Here is a 20561-nt window from a genome sequence, read left to right on the forward strand (position 1 = left end):
ACTGTTTTGTGCCACACTTCCACAACTTAAACAACGCACATATGTGCAGTTAACTCATTTGTAAAGAAAGATCTAGCAAGTAAGCAAATTTTGTGGCCCACTGTAGGCAAACAAGAACTGAAACTGCCGTGAAGAATTACCCCGTGATTTGCATACTTGAACTTACAAATAGCCTAGTAACTTATTACATCCCAAATAGGCCTACTGTTTGTTATTTATACTTGAGTGGGATAATTACCAATGCTGACTCATTTAGCCTTTTGGCGAAAACGAGTGAGATATTTTAGAGTTTATACTATAGTACTATATATAGTCCGGTACGTTTCGTGCCAGCTTCAGTGCAAATCAAATGACGATAAAGAAATTTTCATAATAAGTTATCTTGCATACTAAAGATTCCTGTTAGGGGAGTTTCTTTTTCATGCAGGGTGGTTTAGCACCTGAACAATCGCCCTTGTCGAGACTCAAAGGTTACTTAGGCTGTTTAGTGACATCTAGTGTGCGTGTCAGTTTAAATTATATCAACATTTTTGGCGCTGTAACATTTGAACAGGACAGAATAGTCTAGAAAACCGCTATTTGACATCATGCAAATTCCGCCACTTTGTAGCTTAAAGCAGTCGTGCAATGAACAGCGTATCATAATTTGTGGACAGGATTTTTGGTGCGATATAAAGCCTTTCAATGTCATCACCGGCAATCGGCATTGACCTTGGTACAACATATTCCTGTGTTGGTGTTTTTCAACATGGAAAGGTAGAACTTTTTTTACAGTTTAATAATGCAATGCAATTGATTTCAAAGCACAGAGATAATACAGTTCTATTATCATTTGTTAAAATTCTGTTTGGACTGGCACTACATAAAGCTCATTTAAAGCATGCATGGGTTTGGCTACTATAAATTATCCTATTGTTATATTGAGTGCTTTATTGTGGTTATTGTGCGGGACTTGTGTTAATGGAAGTAATGTGTCCATTTAGGCAAACTCGTTATAATTTGCCCAAATTGTTTTGATGCGAAAATTCTATGAAATTGATAGGGCATTTGATTGAAACTATTCTTTCAGGTCGAGATAATCGCTAACGAACAAGGAAACCGTACAACCCCCAGTTACGTAGCATTTAACGACGCTGAACGTCTCATTGGAGACGCAGCAAAAAACCAGGTGGCCATAAACCCAACTAACACTATTTTCGGTGAGTAAAATTGTGATTCAAAGGAATGTTTGGGATCGGATGACGGATAGCTTAGCCTACATTCGTACTGTATACCTTCCGGATTGAAAGTAAAAAAAATATTACTGGAACGAATTTACAGATAAAAATTAAACCAACAATTGTGTTTTCGGATACCGATGGGCGAGATTTCCTAATTAAGTGAAGATGCTAAATTTAAGTGTCTCGTAAATATATTTTGGACACGCCAGTCGTTGAATTCTTACGGAAATAGCGTTCCGACTTACTTTCAGCACTGAAAATGCCATATGGGAAACTTTTACTTGTTTTTGCTGGCTTGAATAACGTAGAACACGGAAGTCGCATAGTTTTTCTTAATGCGTTACCAATGTTTGGAGAGCATTTGTGTGCTGTATGTCTTACTAGCGTTCGGTTATACAATATCAACAAAGTAAACATTATTGACTATGACACACAAATGCAAAGTGATGCGCGCGTGCCAAATCCGTTCCATTGAGTCATTTCATCCGGTCTATCTAACGTTGGTAGATTATAGTGGTACTTATAAGAACACTGTTCATATTAAATTTAGCTGTACACGTGGACGCTCTTAGTTTACATTATATACCCGTAGCCAATTGGCCCGCCTGCCTAATTTCTGACAATGCCGGGTTCGTGTAAGTCGAAAAGTTCTCCAACATCTGTGTATGATGACGTCTGGTATTGGGAATTAAAATTGAGCCGTATTGGGAGGAAGATAGCTAAAATTCAAGTATACCAATCTACGCTGTCGCAAGTGTGGCCGCTGGCTTCATTCGGTGAAGTTGAGTGAAGTGACTTTAATTCATCGAGTGCAGATATTTACAAACGATCCCTGTACCATACTGGGATTCTCAATGGAGACATATGTCAAGCGTTTGCGTTAAAACGTTGAGTAACACGCATTTTGTTTACCAAACAGCGTTGCGAGTGCCTACGAATGACGAGTTAAACAACTCAATCGTCAATTCCTTCCGGTGTATTTTGTGTCAAACCGGACCATAAATATTAAAAAGGTTGCTATATTGTTTGACTACAAATGGGTGTTAAATGTACTTTAAAAAGTACCTTTAAGATGTGCATTTTCAATTTTACGTTGTTTTCTTTTATACGTTTATAGCCCTTTCAGAATGCTGGCGATGTTCTAACGGCGAAATATAACTTATATATACATCATTTAAAAAAGGTTTGCGTATAATACTATCGAAAAATAGCAAAGACCCCAACAAAATGCACAAACTTTTGTCAGTGGAAGATCTATGTACATTTTTTTAATAAGAAAAACATTCCAAAATATACCATGAACGTGTATATAATTTCTGTTGAGAAACTGTAATAACAATGCAACTTTGAATATAGATGCAAAACGCCTGATTGGAAGACGTTACGATGAACCCGTGGTGCAAAGTGACAAAGCACTGTGGCCCTTCACGGTTATTAACTATGAAGATAAACCCAAGATTCAAGCTCAATACAGGGTGTGCTATTATTGACCACTTGTTATATAAGTCACACCATGGATACACTGATGGGATCTTTTAAGCGAAATGTATACAATTTGTAAACATCTTTTTAAACGTCCTCAAAAATCCTTTTGTTGCGATGTTGCAAATTTTGGTAATTTAAGGCCAAATTTTCCTGCGGGAGTTTCTGTAACGGGTATTAGGGTCTAAAATTTCTTAAAAAGGAACTTTTTATTTGGAAAAGCTGATTTTTTCTAAAGGGTGAAACGAAAACCTTCTACCCAGAAGAAATAAGTTCAATGGTCCTTGCCAACTTAAAAGATACAGCTCAGTCATACATTGGCAAACCTGTGAATGACGTTGTGATCACGGTCCCAGCTTATTTCAACGACTCACAACGCCAGGCCACAAAAGACGCTGGAGTCATCGCGGGTCTGAATGTATTAAGAATTATAAATGAGCCAACGGCAGCTGCCATCGCTTACGGCTTGGACAAAAAGGTTTGCTTGTGTTCTTTAGCGTCACCATGTGTTTGTTTTTAAATCGATTTGATCTGCCACTTCGTGTTGAGTTTTTGGCCTCGTCAACATCCGGTCAAGCGCCCGACCTTTATACCAAGAAGAAAACCTGATCGGGATACGTGGTCAAGATATCCTGGGTTCAAATCCCGGTGTGGTAAAACAAAGAAAACAAAAAACGCACCCGACATATATCAGCAAAACACCTGATCGGGATTCGTGACCAGGATAAACTGTGTTCAAATTCCAATGTGGTACAAGATAGTGTTGACAAGAGATTTTAAAAAACATAATTGAATACAAAAATATAGATACATTTAAAAAGAAATCATAAAATCTTTTGATCAGATTGGTGAAGAAAAAAACGTTCTTATCTTCGATCTTGGAGGTGGGACATTTGACGTCAGCATTTTGTCGATAGAGGATGGAATTTTTGAAGTGAAAGCAACGTCTGGAAACACACACCTCGGCGGTATGTTACATTAAAGCATGCTTAAACATATATATACATACATATATACATATGTATATATGTATACATATATACATATATAGTGGGAACTGCATATAGTTTCCCAGCATTTTTAATTTCCCATACAGTGTCTGAAATGGAAATAATATTTGACCTGTTGAGCTTTGCTCAAATATATTAGCGTAGTTTAAAGGGTTGATCAACCATTTATTGGCATAGATAAAAACTAAGATAAATTTATTTAAAAATCTGCAGAGGTATATTTTCATTTTTACACACAAGTTAAAATTGTGCAAGTCATGGCTAAAAGCAGATAAATTATTCTGATGTTAACACAAACAAATAACGTTTTAGGTGAGGACTTTGACAACAGGATGGTGCATTTTCTTTCAAAAGAGTTTAACCGAAAATATAAAAAGGACATGACAGGGAATAAACGAGCCATGAGAAGACTCAGAACTGCTTGCGAACGTGCAAAGAGAACGCTATCTGCGTCCGCACAAGCAAGGTAATATACACGCATTTGAAACCGACGCAAGCTTAAAGGCGTTCTTTAAGAAACGTCCGCCGACTGAGTCAGCCTTTTTTGTATGCAACGAGATACGGGGAACTTTTACAACATCTTCAATTCTGTGGACCCCTATTAAAAATTTACCTGAAGCTTTTGTGACAAACCAAGTTGTATACGCTTCTATAAAAGCGAATATGGGTGTGTACGTGAGAGATAGGAAAGATTAAAAATCAAATGTAACTGCAATGAAAACTTTTTGTCCGATCGCTATTATTTTCCGTCAACGACAAACTGCTGGTTCTCAACCTGTCCTGCATTTGAAACGGCTTCACGAAATGTCATTTCCATGGTTTAATGCTAGAACATCGTGTAAGTTATATATCTTGTGTTACATCCAAAGTATCGAGATAGACTCCCTTTTCGATGGGATTGATTTCTACACATCCATGACAAGGGCCAGATTTGAGGAATTAAATGGTGATCTGTTCCGATCGACTCTGCAACCTGTCCAGAAAGCTCTCAACGATTCAAAATTTGACAAAAGCCAAGTATGCGAACTTTATTCTTTATTTTTCTTTATTACATTATCGCTCTGTTAATAACCATTGTCCCTTTATAGTGTTGCAATAAATGAGAAACACATACACACACATTCCACAAAATCATCTCATTTCTTTTGAATGGCGGCTACGTTTCACATTTTGTACAAGTCTTGTTTTTCTACAGACATGTTTTGCACTTTATCACAATTTAGATCTTGGGTTTTCCTTTTTTATTGAAAAACGGGCCATCTGCAAAATTGAATTTTTTTGTAATGTGGCGTATTGTCATGGATTGGATGATTGGCTACATTTTCTTTAAATCAATCCTTTGTAAGTAAATTTACTCAACAAGACGTTCTACTTTTTAGCTAAAATGTCGAAGCAGTGTGCAAAACAGTCCTAAGTTGTCTGAATTGCTTGTACGCAAAACTATCCCTGTTATTAATATTTCCTGCGACGTTTCTGTAGATTCATGAGATTGTGTTGGTCGGCGGCTCAACGCGAATTCCGAGGATCCAGAAACTGCTACAGGACTTCTTCAACGGCAAGGAATTAAACAAATCGATTAACCCAGACGAAGCTGTGGCATACGGAGCAGCAGTACAGGCTGCCATCCTCCGAGGTGACCAATCAGAGGAAGTCAAGGATTTATTGCTCCTGGATGTTGCTCCGTTGTCGTTGGGCATCGAAACAGCTGGAGGAACGATGACGCCACTGATAAAGAGGAACAGCACCATCCCGAAGAAGGAAAGTCAGAAATTTACGACGTATGCTGACAATCAACCTGGGGTTCTTATACAAGTAAGTTCATAGTTTTGCAATTAGGAAGGTTTAATATTTCGACGCACTTTAAACTTACGGTTATTGGATTTCGTGGTTCGATATAGTATAGTCTTTTTTTCTCCTACACTTTCTCGGTATATGTCGTTCAGAATAGAATTTTAAAAAGCGTAAAAAAACAAAAGGACTGAAAGATAATATTGCATGGGTACCCAGTCAATTTTTCAAACCATTGGTACCTATTTACAAAATACAATCCCGTCAAAAAGATTGTGGCTGTTCTAGAATTTACTCAAAACAGAGGACATCCCTCCAAAAGCTACTTGACACCTTTGCATTTAGGTATACGAGGGCGAACGCAGTATGACAAAAGACAACAACCTGTTGGGCAAGTTTGAACTCACGGGTATTCCCCCCGCGCCAAGGGGAGTTCCCCAAATTGAAGTGACGTTCGACATCGACAGGAACGGAATCCTGAACGTGTCAGCGGTGGACCAAAGCACAGGAAAGGAAAACAAGATCACCATCACCAATGATAAAGGCTGGTACCATTTCTAGCTACAATCGCTTGTTCGTATCAATTTATTAATCCATCATAAATAACAAAAAATTCAAATGCGCTACAACAGCAATGCTGTCATAATATATTGTATACCACACAATATTCCAGTATAAGGTTAAAACATAGGAATGTAGAATGCACCGTGTTGCACCCAGTTCCAGCAAAATGAACTTATAAAAAATCAGTCGCTAATCATTGCTCCCAAAATGACGCAGCACTGCATAACAATTCTCTGGACAACAGAGACTAGTACATTGCATAAGCGTTAAGTTTCATCCCAGGTCGGTTGAGTGCTGAAGAAATTGACCGCATGTTGAAAGAAGCAGAAGAATACAAGGTAGCAGACGACCTGCAACGCCAGCGAGTACAAGCGAAAAATAATCTTGAATCATATTCGTACAGCCTGAAATCGGCTTTGGGGGAAGAGAAGGTGTGTATTCATGAGGCTATAGAACGATAATAGCGGCTCGTCGCATTTAAGTCATGTTAGGAGAGGTGATCTGGCCTTTTCCATGCCGTTTGTGCAAGACTTGATGGACACTCTGTCACTTTATAACTTTAGGCACTTGGTGGCACAAGAGTGTTTGAAAAACTGTTTTTGCAAATGTGCTGAAAAAGTTAATTAGAAAATTACTTTGCATTAGTGAAACACTGTTATTGGGTCAGAAAGTTTTTGTTTATAACTTAAACTGTTTTTTGCAGTTGAAAGGAAAGCTCTCGGATGAAGACAAGGCCACTCTTCAGGCGAAAGTGAATGAAACCATCCAATGGTTGGACGCGAATCCGGTACTTTAACAACAATAAAGAATTATACAATATTTGGTGTAATTGTAACCGGGGTTTCCCCAATGGTGCAAGTGGCAAACCAGTTTGGCGTTGCAGAATGCCACTACAGAGGATACAACGCTGAAGCAAAACGAATTGGAAACTATTGCTAAACCGATAATTTCAAGCCTTTACAGCACTGCGGAACCAGGTTTGACCTCGTGGTGGCAGTCAAGAGTTGATTGTAGTCTTAAGTTACAATTTTTCGAAGACTTTTGTTTAAGGCGAACAACCCATGTGCACGTACCACTGCGATTTTTATTCAGAAATTCATCGGATAACTAGAAAGTCCAACTTACTGACTTACTGTATACTCCGCTTACGGAGGCCACATACGTCTTGTAGTGCTTTGCACGAGAACAAATATAATGTGAATGTAACAAACGTCTTATTTTTCAATTTCAATCTTTATAGCGTAGTAATTGTTATGTATATACTCAAATGTAAGTATTGTTTAGGTGCAGCCCCGACCGGTGGAACACCCGGTGGAACAACAAGAGGGCCCACAATTGAAGAAGTGGACTGAGCACTGATGTATTATACCCATGCATTATTTTGTTGCCTTTGCTTTCAATATACATATTATATATATCGCTTGCATTATTTCTAGTCAAACCATGCTGTACTGCATATTACTATGGTCATATAAAGGTCTTACTATTTAGCAAAGATAAACCATTCTCGATTTTACATTGTTAAACCAACAGGCCCTCGACTTTTGTAAAGATATGAATTTAATAGGGGATAAATAACATCAAAGCAGCTGTTTAAACCTCTAATATCATGCAATTGTTAAATTTAAACCTATATCATATACGTATTGTACATAATTATGCCCACAAATATCGTTTAAGGAATTTGTATCGCTTCCTGTTACGCAATAAACGGTATCGTTACAGACATATGAGGCACTTAAGTTGTCGTTTTGTCAAATATGTAGCGGTCGACAACTGGCAGTTATTCTAATAGGCATAAAAACGCGTTACGAAGCGATAAACAATCGAACTATGACAATGTGTAATTTTCTAGAAAGCCGTCGGTTTTACTTCGAAACGGCGCAACGACAACATGCAAGTTGCTAAACTTACATATCGGGTAATCAAGGGTTTGTTGCTTACTTTACCGGTACTTTCACTTTACTTTATGACTGTTGTTTTAAAATGGTAACATTACAAATTGATTTGTGTTTTTAGGCTAAACCCCATCGATATAACTCCACATTTGAGCAGTTTTTAATCAATTTAAATTGTCATCAAACCTGCACTGACGAGGTATAACAGGTCAAAACGTTCTTTCCTATCAAAAACTAGCAGGTTTTAGAATAAAAGCATGTTGTTTTCGTGTTTTTCGGCAGCCGCGTCCTCAAATCGTCCTCAATTACAATTGATAAAAATGACAAAAACAATCATTTCGAAGAGACACCGAGGACCTCACAAGAGATGTCGTGCAAAAAATGTGCTTTAATTAAAAACCAAGTGCCTCTAAGTGCCAACGGTAGCGTCCTCGCTGCCCACTCAACAAGCGCAGGAAGCAGCTTTTCCTGTAACAAACAAACCGCAATTGTTACGTTCCAGAACTTAAAGCGTCTTCGTCTTATCACGCGTGGGTTTTCCGTTGGCTGCACTTCTCGTTCGAACAATCCACCGTCGTTTGCATATCTCCATGTAATCTGAAGGTTGAAACAATTACGGGAACACGCACTGATTGCAACGCGGTGTAACAACGTTCGCAGGCATCAACTTCTCCGAGTTTGTTTGTTTCGATTGCAGAAATGACGCGGTTTGGTCGCATTTGAATAACACCTGCCATCCTGCACAATCATGTTTGTTTTTAAGCTTTGGTCATTAAGGTAAACAGAGTACGGGTTGCGTGGAATTTGGCATTACCTTGCAAGGTTGTGTCTTCACACAACCGTTGAAAACTTAAATAAACAAAATTCCGAACCAAGTGAAAGGACCTTCTTATTCTTTGCTTGGTTTGCTTGTTTCGATTCGAGTTGTTGATATACATCACGACCCAATCGCCACAAAGCTGCGATAAATTTTGTTCTTTTGAAAGGTAAATATTTACGTTCCTCTATCTTTGCGAAGAATTTACCAAACAATTAACCAAGTTTAATAAGTTTTGTAAACTCGCATAGAGGGAATGGAATAGAGCATTGTTGATATTTTTATTTAAACAAAAAAATTCCAAGACGAAAATGATTCAATTTAAGCTTGAACGGCATCAAGCCAAGTTGTTATTGTTATATGTAGGTTGTAGTATTGACAGCTGTAAAGGAATTACGAAGTGAATATTAACCTACAAATTTTGATTTGGATGGTCAATTTTTATTTTTTCTTAGTTTTTGATCAATCTTTGCACAAACCAAAGAGTATTTAAGGTTATAAGCTCCTCAGCAGAAACTGCCTTCATGAATTTTTCGCAACATATTCGCGTATACGTATGTTTGTATACAAATCATTTTATTTCAAATTTCAATGGGTTTGTGACGTCACACAGGATCTGTTTTGCCGTAAACTAAAGTTTAAATGATAACTTTGTAGGGAAAACAACTCCGCAAATCCTTACGAGAAAGATGCTTTGCAATAAGAGAATTAATCAGCAATACGTGCAGGCCCAGCGGCCCTTTGAACACGTTCAGTTTATGCGTCAGCCCTGCTGTAAATCTCGGGCCTGGCAATTTCGCAGTTTCAATGTTATGCCCAACGTGTTTTCATAAACAAACTCTGTTGACCTATGTCACGTGATTGTTTATGACGTGTATGTGACAACGTGAAAAATAAACTCCTAGATTTTTTTTAATTTTTTAGCAAGTGCGGGCACTTGATTTGAATTATCCGATTCGAATAAATTGATAATTTCGTTACTTCGTTTCGGTTTTATTTTAAAAATAAACACGTGTCATCGAAAATATTGCGTTTATGATTCAAAAAAATTTCAAATTTTTATAACAAAATTTCTGTTTGGCACGTGCAAGAGAAAATGCGATGAATCACTACAGGATAAGCCTTTGCAGGTCGGTGTTGACCAACGAATCTGTCTGCTTTCAAGTGAAAGTAAATATTCTGAGTTTTTCTGAAGTTGGTGTATGCATTTGTATATAACTTTCGACACAAACGATATTCGCGCAAGAATGTGCATGATTTATGATCGCAAGTAAAGTTGAAACACATCTACATATTATTAGAACGAACATCTCGCCGAGACCGGCAATTTGGAACCGATTTTCTTCTTTCTGGCACCGTTGTGACGTCACCCCTATTTCCCCCAAGGTCATAAAAACTTCGGGAAGCCGTAGCTTAAAGCTTGGTTGGAGTGGCTTCAGCGTACAGAAAGCGGCGTGGGTTTATGATTTCCGACTTGCTATTTTCTTAGAATGTCCTTCGCCGTGGTGCGCTGTAATCTTTACGATTAGCGACGTTGTGATCAGAGGGAATTAGTGAGGCAGGCCGCATACCTGCCGATGCGCACTTGTAACTCAACTTCAAAAGGCAAGATCGCACCCGACACAACAACCAAACGCGCGGTCGCGTGGCCTCAAAAGCGCAGGCCCAGGTACAAGACGAGTCGTTAGCGACGGTCAAGAAGGCAGACGTGCAGATCGAAGCTGACAACCGTTGTTTCGATTCTCGAGTCTTCGTCCTGTAGTATTGCCCTCGGCGAGCCTAGCCGGAAATTTTCGAGTTTAATGTCACTGTCGAACGGCGCTGGTCGCTAATTGCTCGTTTTGGGGCAGTCGTCAGCATAGCGAAGATATGTAATCCGTGATTGGGAGTCTGTTTTGACAACAAGCGACCTTTACTGCTCTTTTGCAGGAGCTGCGCGGGCAATTTTTCCGCCGTTCCGCCATTGAAATTTTGCCGTTGGGAGAAGGTAGTGTGCAGTTGAAGAACGACATGTTTGGATTTCTAGCCTTAGATTCAGGTATTGTTTACGAAGCCTAAACAAAATCACCAAAATAACCTGGTGTTCGTTCGTGAGGTAGCAGCAGAAAACAGATTACAACAAAAAAGTGATTTTAAATTGTATTTTGATATATTATCTACGGAAGAAGTGAATTTAAGAATGACGTATTTGTTAGCTTACAAATCATTGAGCTACACAAAGCTATCTCTCCAGTCTCGTAAGTAAATTAACTTGTGTACAGGGCGTAACAATCTTTGTTAGATAACAAACTTCGGGTATTCGCCGTTTTTTAAACGATAAACTGCAGATGCAGCCAAATCGTGTTCAGATAAGATTGTTTATGAATACGATTTTTGCCTTGTCATGGCCCGATTGGGGCACTGTCAAAAATTTAATCTCTATCAAAGCAAAAACGTGACCCCACACCCAAGATTCGCACGCAGGGTTTAAGTAATTTGGGCTCGCCGTGTATGTTTTCTTTAACACAGAACAAGACAATTATGCAAAACAGTAACTTCCAAGAAACACTATAAGGTATATATAAGCATGAATCATTGCGAACAAAAGTGCACATTTATTTCTTCACAGGTTTGTGCTTCTTACAGCAGAAGATAATGCAACGCACACGGCAAAAATATGTTATGAAACGTGTTTAGTTATGTAAAGGCAATGTATCAAATAATACGTTTTAAGTTAGGAGCATACGAGGCCACTGTTTCGACCAGGCATGTGGTATCAGTGGAGCTTTGGTATAGCTATATCGAGACCTGATAGGCCGAAACAGTGGCCCTGCTGCTTACTTAATTGTGTATAAAGGTTATGGTTCACAGTTCACCAAAATGTAACTGCAATAAATTGTTCTTAGTTATGTCCATTAATGTCTTTAATAATTGAGAAAGGTCACGGTCGAGTTTCAATATGGTTTTTAAAACGACGTTTTGGATAATCACTTCCTTTTGGTTGTCACGTTCTTATGCTGCGGCTTTCCACGAACAAGGGCAAGGTCAAAGACAACTGGACACTATTTTTACGGGGAAACTTAGTTCTTAATTGGTTTTGAGCGGCTTTCGTGCTTGACGCATATAATAGTGTTTCACTAGCAATTTTGGTCAATTTTTACCGCGGAGTCTCGTAGTAATTGGTATTATCTTGAAATTAATACTTGGCGCGGCAAGGTGTTTTTGTGTATGACGTAATAAAGCCGATTGACATAAAACATTCGAATATCCCTGTTTGCTGCTCTGCATAGTAATGAATGCGCAAAGTAGATTTTGTTGTTATTGCGCCAAACGAAATTAAAACAAGCATCATGTATTTATGTCAACCCACAGTGCCAGCGCAAACTACAGCAATGGCAGTTTGTATTTGTGCTCGCTTCACTGGCTGAGCTGTAAAACAATTTTGCTTCGACAGCCGCGATGCTATATTTGTCTACTCTATGATTTACATGTTGTTTCTCTCAGAATGATTCACGTGAAGCAGGTAAGCCCTTAGGCTTTTTGGAACACACCGCGATGGCTCACTTTGGTTTGCAAATTGTGCTTCTGGTTACATTGACGTCATATTTTTTCGTTGACGCTGTTGACGTCATCGATGCTGCACAACTTTTTGACGCTTTCACGATATATCCCGGCCAAAACGCCGCCAAGATAACGGAATATTTAAATAAGACGAATGGTTTGTTTTTCTACGACCATCGAAAACTGGAATCAGCCGGATCGATCCAGTTTGAAACAAACTCAAGTCAAAACCAAAAGCAGGGCACGTCGCCGGGAAATGGACTGACCGTGTTTGGAATTCCGTTGCAAGACGAAAGGTATTTTTGCAAGATTAACCCTATCTTGTTTCAATTTTTTATTTAAATTAACAACCTAAAGCCTATTACTTCTATTTTATTTTTAGCCAAAATGGCCGCCAAAACAGAACGTGCTTTTATTACCGGCAATATGCGTGCCAACGGTCCATTAGGCAGCAATACAGAACGGTCTGTCTCCGTGGAGGCTTGATATCACCATGCACAAGGTCGGTACAAGGCTTGATAAATGAGTGTCAAAAATTGCCACAATCGTTAAGTATAACAACATTTCACCTTGCTGTTTTTACATGTCCTATACCCATTATAAGACATGAAATCAATAGAATATAGATATCATTGAAAAACGATAATCCTACTGTTCAGTTTTTTACCGGTCCCCATATACGCCACTATAGTTTCTCTACTCTGGAAGATGCTTGGCTTGTGTTGTCTGAAAAGACAGCAACAAATTACACATAAATTGAATTTCGTTTTATGTTTTTTTTCTTCTACCTTGTTGAATATTCTAAAAATATTTTTTGCTTAATATATTCGAATAAAAATGCTTTGAAAGTATTCAATTGTGAAAAAAAACGGTTTCCGCATAAGATGTGCATTTTCGTCACGGGGAATAAAATGCAGAGCCCCACAAAATAAATTTCACACTAAAAATACTTTCATATGGGAAAATTACTTAACTAAAAAATATAAAATTTGACTCATTTTTATGACGTACTAATCGATGACGTACACATTTATCTTACGTCACTATGCAGACATCGCATTGCTGTGGTTAATTCCACCTGCCAAGAAACGTACACCGACTGTTGCGAAGGGGAATATGTCGGCAGTAGTGGATATTGCCAAACTTTGAGAGCAGGTACGGATGGTCTAATCTGTGGTTATTGAATAACGGATTCTGGTGTTTATTAAAACAAACAGTTTGGACTGGTATTTTGGAAAATATATTTCAAGTGTGAAGGAAACATACGTTTTTGCCGTTTTAAAGACTAACAGAATTATATGAATGTTCTAAATTTATTGTGCACACCGTCGTTTGAAATTAATTGATAGAAAATAGTAAGCTCACAGAAGGTGTAAAATGTTGTTTACCTCCTCGGTCAAGTTGATCGGTCAGGTCGTGTAACACAGGGGTGTCCTTCGCATTTTACGATCACCTGCGTTACTGTATGGTGAAGCTAATTTTGCGTCCAAAAATTTCGGTAGGATACATTTATTGTCATGTAGATAAACTTTTTGTATTGTAGTTTTAAATGTGAAGTTTCCGCCTAATGTTTCACGCACAACAAGTGGCGTTGGAAAAAAGGTTGATATCACGCAGCAGGAAAAATTAAAAAAATATCAACATGTAACTACATAGGCTAAATGGCATCCAAAACCGTTTACAGCCAAAGTGAACCCGGCGTGTCTATATTTAAACACAATTTCCTATGTGAATTAGAGGGAAGATGTGGGAACCCCCTGTTGACGAACTACTCAGGCGTGTTGACGTCACCATCTTATCCATCCGACTACGAACCCAGTCAGAACTGTGAGTGGATGATAGCAGGCCCACCCAACCACAGAGTGATCCTTACAGTTACAATGTTGGACATGGAAGGTCCCACGTAAGTTTGTCTGCAACTCACTCTCTCTCATGCTTTTTGGCAAAAAAACTATTTGTCTTTTTTTCGGTCGTTACTCAGTTGACCTTACATGAAAAGCTATATACGCTATAGTTCAGTTGTTCTCAAAACTTTTTTCTCGTGCGATGCAGCACTTGGAAAGATTCACGCCAATTTCCGCCAATTTCTTGCTCTCAATTGTTATGCGACACCCTTGAAAACCTAAAAACGGCGGACAGTTTGAGAACCTCTGCTTTGCAGCTTGTCAACACTTTACGTTTCCGCAGGAGCTTGTGCAACCTGAGATTGGGTCACTGCTTTCATTACTGCCAGTACGACAAGTTGGAAATAGGTGGATTGGCCGGAGCAACTCATACCAAGTCGCTATGCGGGAAAAGGGTTCCAAGGATCTCTTACCTTTCCAGTGGCGCCAGACTTGACATATCATTCATGTCGGATGAAACTAATGCGGGACGAGGCTTTCGGTTAATTTACAACATCGTACCAGGTACATACCTTCGGCTCATAGGATTTTAAATGGATTATCGTCTGTGTCGTGATCGGCGTGACCTTGTGCTTAGTGCTGGTAATCGGCTACTTATAAATTCGTCACAAAATAAACAAATAAACATACGAGAAATTAGGAGACTATTGCGCGAGTGTCAAGTAAAGGTCACGCTGTTCGAAAAATAACGAAAAGGTAACGTGTTTTTTCTGTCAATGTGACATATTTTTAAGGCTACAATTGGGAGTTATTGTTAAAGCTAAGTTCTCTTAAATGATTAGAATCTATTAACTGTTCCTGGTTCCACGGTTGATCCACTGTGTACATTTTGATTTACACCGTAGCACAAATACTGACAAAGATTCGTCAACGTTGCGCCTAACTGGGTGAAAACGATGCGTTTTTAAGTAAATTTGCCGGTTCACCCATTGCTTCATCATACCAAACCTTAAGTGTTGCATTTTTTTTTAATTTTAGAGCATACAGCTTTTGGCATTACAAGAAGGCATCATTTAAATTTTTTCACCATATCTTGAGTAACATTCAAACCATAGCCGTTGTCTGGCGATTTTTCGGTGAACTCACAAACCCTCGAAAAAAAAACAAAAAAAATTCGTGCGCAGGATGGCGTGGGTTCAAATCCCCTGTGCGGTAACATTTAATTTATTTCAGTGAGCTCTATCTCCCAGCGACGTTGCAACAACGGACGGCATTGGAAGTTGTGCCATCGGAAATGTGCCCTGACGTGCGAGTCCCTCGCCCCCAAGAGCTTCGGTGTGTGGCCGATATGTATGAAAAGTAAGTTGTCTTGGTCACATTGTGCAAGTAGTTAAAAAACATTATCCTGTATAAAATGACAAAAAGTAGAAAGAATGTGACGTCGCAGGTGACGGTAGCAACAGCGTAGTTGACGTCAGTGAACTCAATGACATCACCTGCAAGCCTGGCTGTGTTTGCCCGGACGACAAACCTGTTTGGTACAGAAACCGTTGCGTCAAGATGGAGGAATGCCCACGTAAGGATGTCCCTGACACCTGTCTGGCTTTTGTTGTTTGTTTAACGCCGAGGTCACAGTATATTTCCAAACTTGTGTACCCTGCAAACCTGTTTGATTATGTGACACTCTGGTTAGCAGTTGATTACATTGCTCACAAAATATCATCAGGTTTCTATTAGTTGTTAAACAAACCAAGATAAACGACGTAAGCTACTCTATGTTTTAAAATACGGCCCGTTCGAGACACCTGGTGCCCTCGGGCCCCACGATTTCTCCAATTTATTTGAATCAATTTCATGCTGCTATGTCAGTTTATGTTACTTTTCTATCAAGCAGATGGCTTCCATTGAGGTAAGGTTTATCTTGTTATTTTAATCCCGATGGGGATTTTCCTGCAGTTTAACAACCATTCCCTTTGTTCGTTATCGGCGTTGGAACCAGAAATGTTGTTTTTCTAGAATCAAGATTTAGGTGCGGAATTCCGATTGAGAAACCCACACCAATGATTATCGGTAAGTGTCTGGGAAAAAGTTCAATAAACAACTGAAAAACGACATTTAAAACAAAACTCTGCTAGCTGACTCAAAAACTTTAAGATCCAGTGATGCAAAAACATTTACACAAAGTATTGAACGTGAATATTTACTGTTACCTACATGTAAAGCTTTTCTGAAACGATTCTTAAAAACGCTCCAGGGTGTATGTTTTTACGTAGCATTTATCTTAAAATAATTCATTCTTCGTGGCCAGGTTCGCCGCAAGGCTATATTTTGCACCATATGACGTAGCATAATTCTCTTTTATACAAAAAATTGGGAACTCTTTTGGACCTAACTTTGCAGCTCTAGTTGATTCTGAAAAGAACAATTTATTCACAGGAAAACTAAACTTGTAAAGATCAATAGAATTTTATTTGAACAAAACCAGGTTAAAAAAAGGTCTCTTTGAAGATTGCGCCCTTTTAGGAGGTTGCCTATAGTTCGCCAAAAAGACCCAAAGGTCCTTGCCATTCGGCACCAACCAACATGACCTAAATATAGTTGTATATACAGTATGGTGGTCCACACATGTCATATAACATTGTAATAATCGACACCTCCGCGTTCAAATCCTGTTACACTTTTGTAGGAGGTGCCACGGCAAGGGACGGCGCTTGGCCGTGGATGGTTCAAATCACCACCAACGGGATGATTTCTGACTGCGGCGCAACATTAGTGTGTTCGGACTGGGTAGTGACCGCTGCTCACTGCTTCTTGGACAAGAACACGTGGTCAATGTACGTACATGCAAGGCTAGAAGGCCTCTGTCGATTCCGTGTCGTTTTCTACGAAAATGGTTTAGTTTGGGGCCCCCGTGTTCTTCATTGTGTGCAGGCTGCATGTTTTTCAACTTTACGTTAGCAGTTTGCTTAAAAGACGCCATCCGCGCCAACACATTATGCCATTTTCAAGTAAAAGCAACCAAACTGTCGCGGTGGCGTAAATCGCATTGAAATTACAAACGAAGTGCCACAGTTTAAAGGTATCTCGTACACTGCAATAAATCAAACCTCAAGGATCAAGGAAAGACGTGGTGAAGGATGCTTATCCGTTTATCTACTGGTATTTTGTGGGGTTGACTGGTTAACTTCAAATACATTTTCTAGGCCGAATGTAATCGATAAAGACGCCTATTGGTTTCACCTCGGCAAGTATTGGAAATATACACAAGGCGATGACAGGAAAGTTGAGGTTAGTGAATCACTGCCAATTTAAAGTACCAGTTCTTTAGATCCGTGTACACATGACAATACGTTTTTATTGGCCTTGTGGCACGGTTACTGTGTAATCAAGTTTTTGGCGTGAATCGTAAATATATTTTTGGAAATTGTTGACCCCCAAACAACCCCAAGGTCGACTCTTTTCCAAGGCGAACTTAAGGACATTTCAGGAATGAAAAAAATCGTTATCCCATTTCTTGTGCTGCCTCATATGTCATTCTTATTATTGTGCGCAGTCTTTCCGAGCCAGGAAGATCATCGTACACCCAAACTACAACTTCAAAAAAGACCACAACGACATTGCGCTCGTACAACTGGAAAGCCATGTGATTGATATAGACCGCATTCGACCCATATGTCTTCCCGACCATCTAGGCTTGAATATTCAAGACGAAGGTGACATGAATTCAACGCAAGCGAGCCCAAACTTTGATGATACATGCATGGTAACTGGTTGGGGAACGACCAGATGTAAGTATTTTTTTACTCGGTTTATTGGCTGAAAAGAATGTATTTATAGCTATATAGGTTTTAAATCCCAATTGTTCGCCGCACCTTTTGCTGTCATAGCGGTTCAATATAAGAAGAGCTTCAACTGTACTTTTACATAATCAGATCGTTTCTGCCAAACACCGAAAAAAAGATTATATAAACCTCAAAATATATTTTAAACCAAAGTTTTTTGCACCGCATTTTTATTACATCTTATGGGAGGAAATCGCGAAACCTGCTGTATTTTAGAAACTAAGAGTCAGTCTTCTTAAAAGAGTGCCAACCAAGATAATTCAGTTCATAAAAACCACAATGTGAACGCCTTAAAAAAACTAATGTTTACATAACATTCTTATTTAAATTACTTTGCGCAAAAAAATACAAAGTAAATGAACCATAAAAATGGCATTGTCATCGACAATAGCCCATATACCTTGTAACGTGCTTTTTCAACTGATCGGCGACGTTACACGTTACACAGCAGTTTCGGCCTTTAGCCCAAATGGGTTAAAAATGCGTCCCAAATTCTCCTACGTATCGGCCAAGCCCGCAGAACACAACAGACACTTGTATTCAATACAACGGAAATGACCGGCATCACAACATCAACGCGCCAGAACAGGAACGGTTTCTAGAACCAAAAAAGAAACACAATTGTATACAGTATACGGTTTGCAGACATTCTAGTACACTCACCAAACTGTTTTGCGACCGATCTATCAGCAGGCACAGGCTGCCCGTTGCGAAATCACATTCACAAGCTGCATCAATCAGATGCCGGCAAAACTTCCAAATGTCACATCAGACATAAACACAGTTATCAGACGTAAACACTACCCACGCCTTATTCAAATAAAATGCTATGGATAAAGCACATGATAAAAAACTGGCAACACAAGACCTTGCAAACCTAACCACGCGGTCTGCACGCGCAGAGCTACTGCGCAGCCTTTGTTATGAGTGTTGCGCCAAGCATAGAAAACAAAACAGTAACGAAAAAAACTAATAAATTGTGGTTTGGGAATCTACACGCCTTATAAGGAGCCATGAAGATATGGATGATACTAGTTCGGCTGGCAGGTTTTAGCTACTTTTTCTTGCAAAAGCACTGCGTTATGTTTTGATAACACGTGTATTTAACCGATTTTGGATTTCTTGTCATCGTTTTGCAGTCATCGGACCTAACCCGTACAGACTGAAGGAACTACGAATGCCAGTCAAGCCGGCGTCGCAGTGCGAATTCTACAAGTCCTACGTATGGAGGTTAATGATTTGCGCTGGAGGTGAAATTAACGAGGACACATGTAAGGTAAAGGCATCATATTTTGTTGATTACGTCAACATATAGTTGAACTGAGATAGCTGCTAAACTCCGTGCATCTTACAATCCAAAATTGGAAAACAAAAACGAACACAACTGTGATGATAAATTTAGTATAGACGGCATTGAAAATATTTTACATTACGCAATCATTATTCGTACGTCACGGGCAATGTGAGCACGTTAAAACATTTTCGTACCAATTTCGTTGTAGATTTAGAAAAGTATCCACAATGGGCCCACATTTTATTGTATTGTAAGTGCTTGTGCAGAGAAATTACCAATGCATTATCTAAGTTAACAGCATTTTTTTGTGACGTCACCAACCGTACTACCCACTTTGCATCAAAAATTAAATCAAACGATAATACTAAAACAACCATAACGTAACGCACATTTTCCACATATAGGGTGACAGTGGTGGACCCTTTATGTGTAAACGCAACAACCGCTGGTTCCTTGACGGCATCACTAGTTTTGGCGACGATTGTGGGACAATAAAGCCTGGAGGCTACACCAGAGTCGCCAACTACATCCCGTGGATCCGTGTGACTATTGGTGCCGGGTGCGGCACATAAGAGCTCTGGCCTGCCACCTCGCGGACGTCATGTGTAATATATTTTTTTGCGAAATGTTCCAAATAGCACGCGATACACAAGCTTTATTATGTGGTCTACTTAAGGCAGTTGCCTTTGTTTTCACTTTTAGTTGGAAGTAATGGGTGAAGATAATTATTATTGCATTTGTTCCTTTTGGTGATTGAGAACTACAAAGCGTTTTTACATACTTGGGTGTAGTACGTGTAAAATTGTGGGTTTGAAAAGTATTTCGTTTGTTCTATCGAAAGGGGACGCTTTTTGCCAAATTAAAATAAAAATCGTGACTTTTCGTTCATAAATAAACGCAGCTGTCTGATACAAAATCAGAGTGACCATAAATATAAGGAAGTGGAGCCAATAATGTGATTCCTGTGAGTCGGTCGTTTGGTCGGCAAAGAGTCGCACCAAGCTGCACTGATGAGACCTTATTGGTCGAAAGAGTGGCCATCTGTATGCAGCTCACAGAAATTATAGTGAACAGTTCACATTTTTCTCGGCTCAGATAAAAAGCGGATATAAAATCATCCGCCACAGGTTCGTCACTGCCGACAGGAGACGATTTATTAGCTACATTTATCCGGATTAATCGGAGAACCGGATAAACCGAAGATGCTTGTTTTAAGTATAAGCAATAATGGAGACTATAATGTTTTTAGTGAGCTGCAGACA

The 20561-nt window shown here is 39.2% G+C and overlaps 2 protein-coding genes across 3 annotated transcripts; both read left to right on the forward strand.

Annotated features, from left to right (window-relative positions):
- The first annotated feature begins 616 nt into the window (after window positions 1–616).
- On the forward strand, window positions 617–7658 carry LOC145909235 (heat shock cognate 71 kDa protein-like). The gene is made up of 13 exons (XM_082996565.1): window positions 617–756; window positions 1070–1199; window positions 2577–2695; window positions 2941–3180; window positions 3547–3670; window positions 4025–4178; window positions 4582–4729; window positions 5192–5524; window positions 5846–6044; window positions 6347–6495; window positions 6768–6851; window positions 6948–7041; window positions 7349–7658. The coding sequence occupies exons 1-13, from the start codon at window positions 685–687 to the stop codon at window positions 7414–7416; spliced, it is 1914 nt and encodes a 637-aa protein (XP_082852691.1). The 5' UTR covers window positions 617–684; the 3' UTR covers window positions 7417–7658.
- A 4608-nt stretch (window positions 7659–12266) lies between these two features.
- LOC145908592 (enteropeptidase-like) lies at window positions 12267–20142 on the forward strand. 2 transcript variants are annotated; one of them, XM_082995896.1, is made up of 13 exons: window positions 12267–12615; window positions 12702–12821; window positions 13371–13474; window positions 14057–14222; window positions 14507–14727; window positions 15397–15549; window positions 15596–15739; window positions 16180–16233; window positions 16850–16997; window positions 17367–17451; window positions 17717–17951; window positions 19145–19281; window positions 19704–20142. In XM_082995896.1, the coding sequence occupies exons 1-13, from the start codon at window positions 12314–12316 to the stop codon at window positions 19869–19871; spliced, it is 2037 nt and encodes a 678-aa protein (XP_082852022.1). In that variant the 5' UTR covers window positions 12267–12313; the 3' UTR covers window positions 19872–20142. The 2 variants fall into 2 exon arrangements, with proteins under 2 accessions (XP_082852022.1, XP_082852023.1); XM_082995897.1 differs by having other exon boundaries at window positions 15397–15522; window positions 15611–15739.
- The last annotated feature ends 419 nt before the right edge of the window (window positions 20143–20561 follow it).

The sequence above is a fragment of the Ascidia mentula genome, chromosome 7 (genome assembly GCF_947561715.1).
Source record: "Ascidia mentula chromosome 7, kaAscMent1.1, whole genome shotgun sequence".
Classification (NCBI taxonomy): Eukaryota; Metazoa; Chordata; class Ascidiacea; order Phlebobranchia; family Ascidiidae; genus Ascidia; species Ascidia mentula.

Excerpts from the sequence above, each read along its gene's own strand:
- LOC145909235 (XM_082996565.1), top strand. The coding sequence starts at position 685 with ATGTCATCACCGGCAATCGGCATTGACCTTGGTACAACATATTCCTGT. Across the intron at positions 757-1,069 it reads GTGTTTTTCAACATGGAAAG|GTCGAGATAATCGCTAACGA; the intron begins GTAGAACTTTTT and ends CTATTCTTTCAG. Across the intron at positions 6,496-6,767 it reads CGGCTTTGGGGGAAGAGAAG|TTGAAAGGAAAGCTCTCGGA; the intron begins GTGTGTATTCAT and ends TGTTTTTTGCAG.
- LOC145908592 (XM_082995896.1), top strand. The coding sequence starts at position 12,314 with ATGGCTCACTTTGGTTTGCAAATTGTGCTTCTGGTTACATTGACGTCA. Across the intron at positions 12,616-12,701 it reads ATTCCGTTGCAAGACGAAAG|CCAAAATGGCCGCCAAAACA; the intron begins GTATTTTTGCAA and ends TTTTATTTTTAG. Across the intron at positions 16,998-17,366 it reads GACAAGAACACGTGGTCAAT|GCCGAATGTAATCGATAAAG; the intron begins GTACGTACATGC and ends TACATTTTCTAG.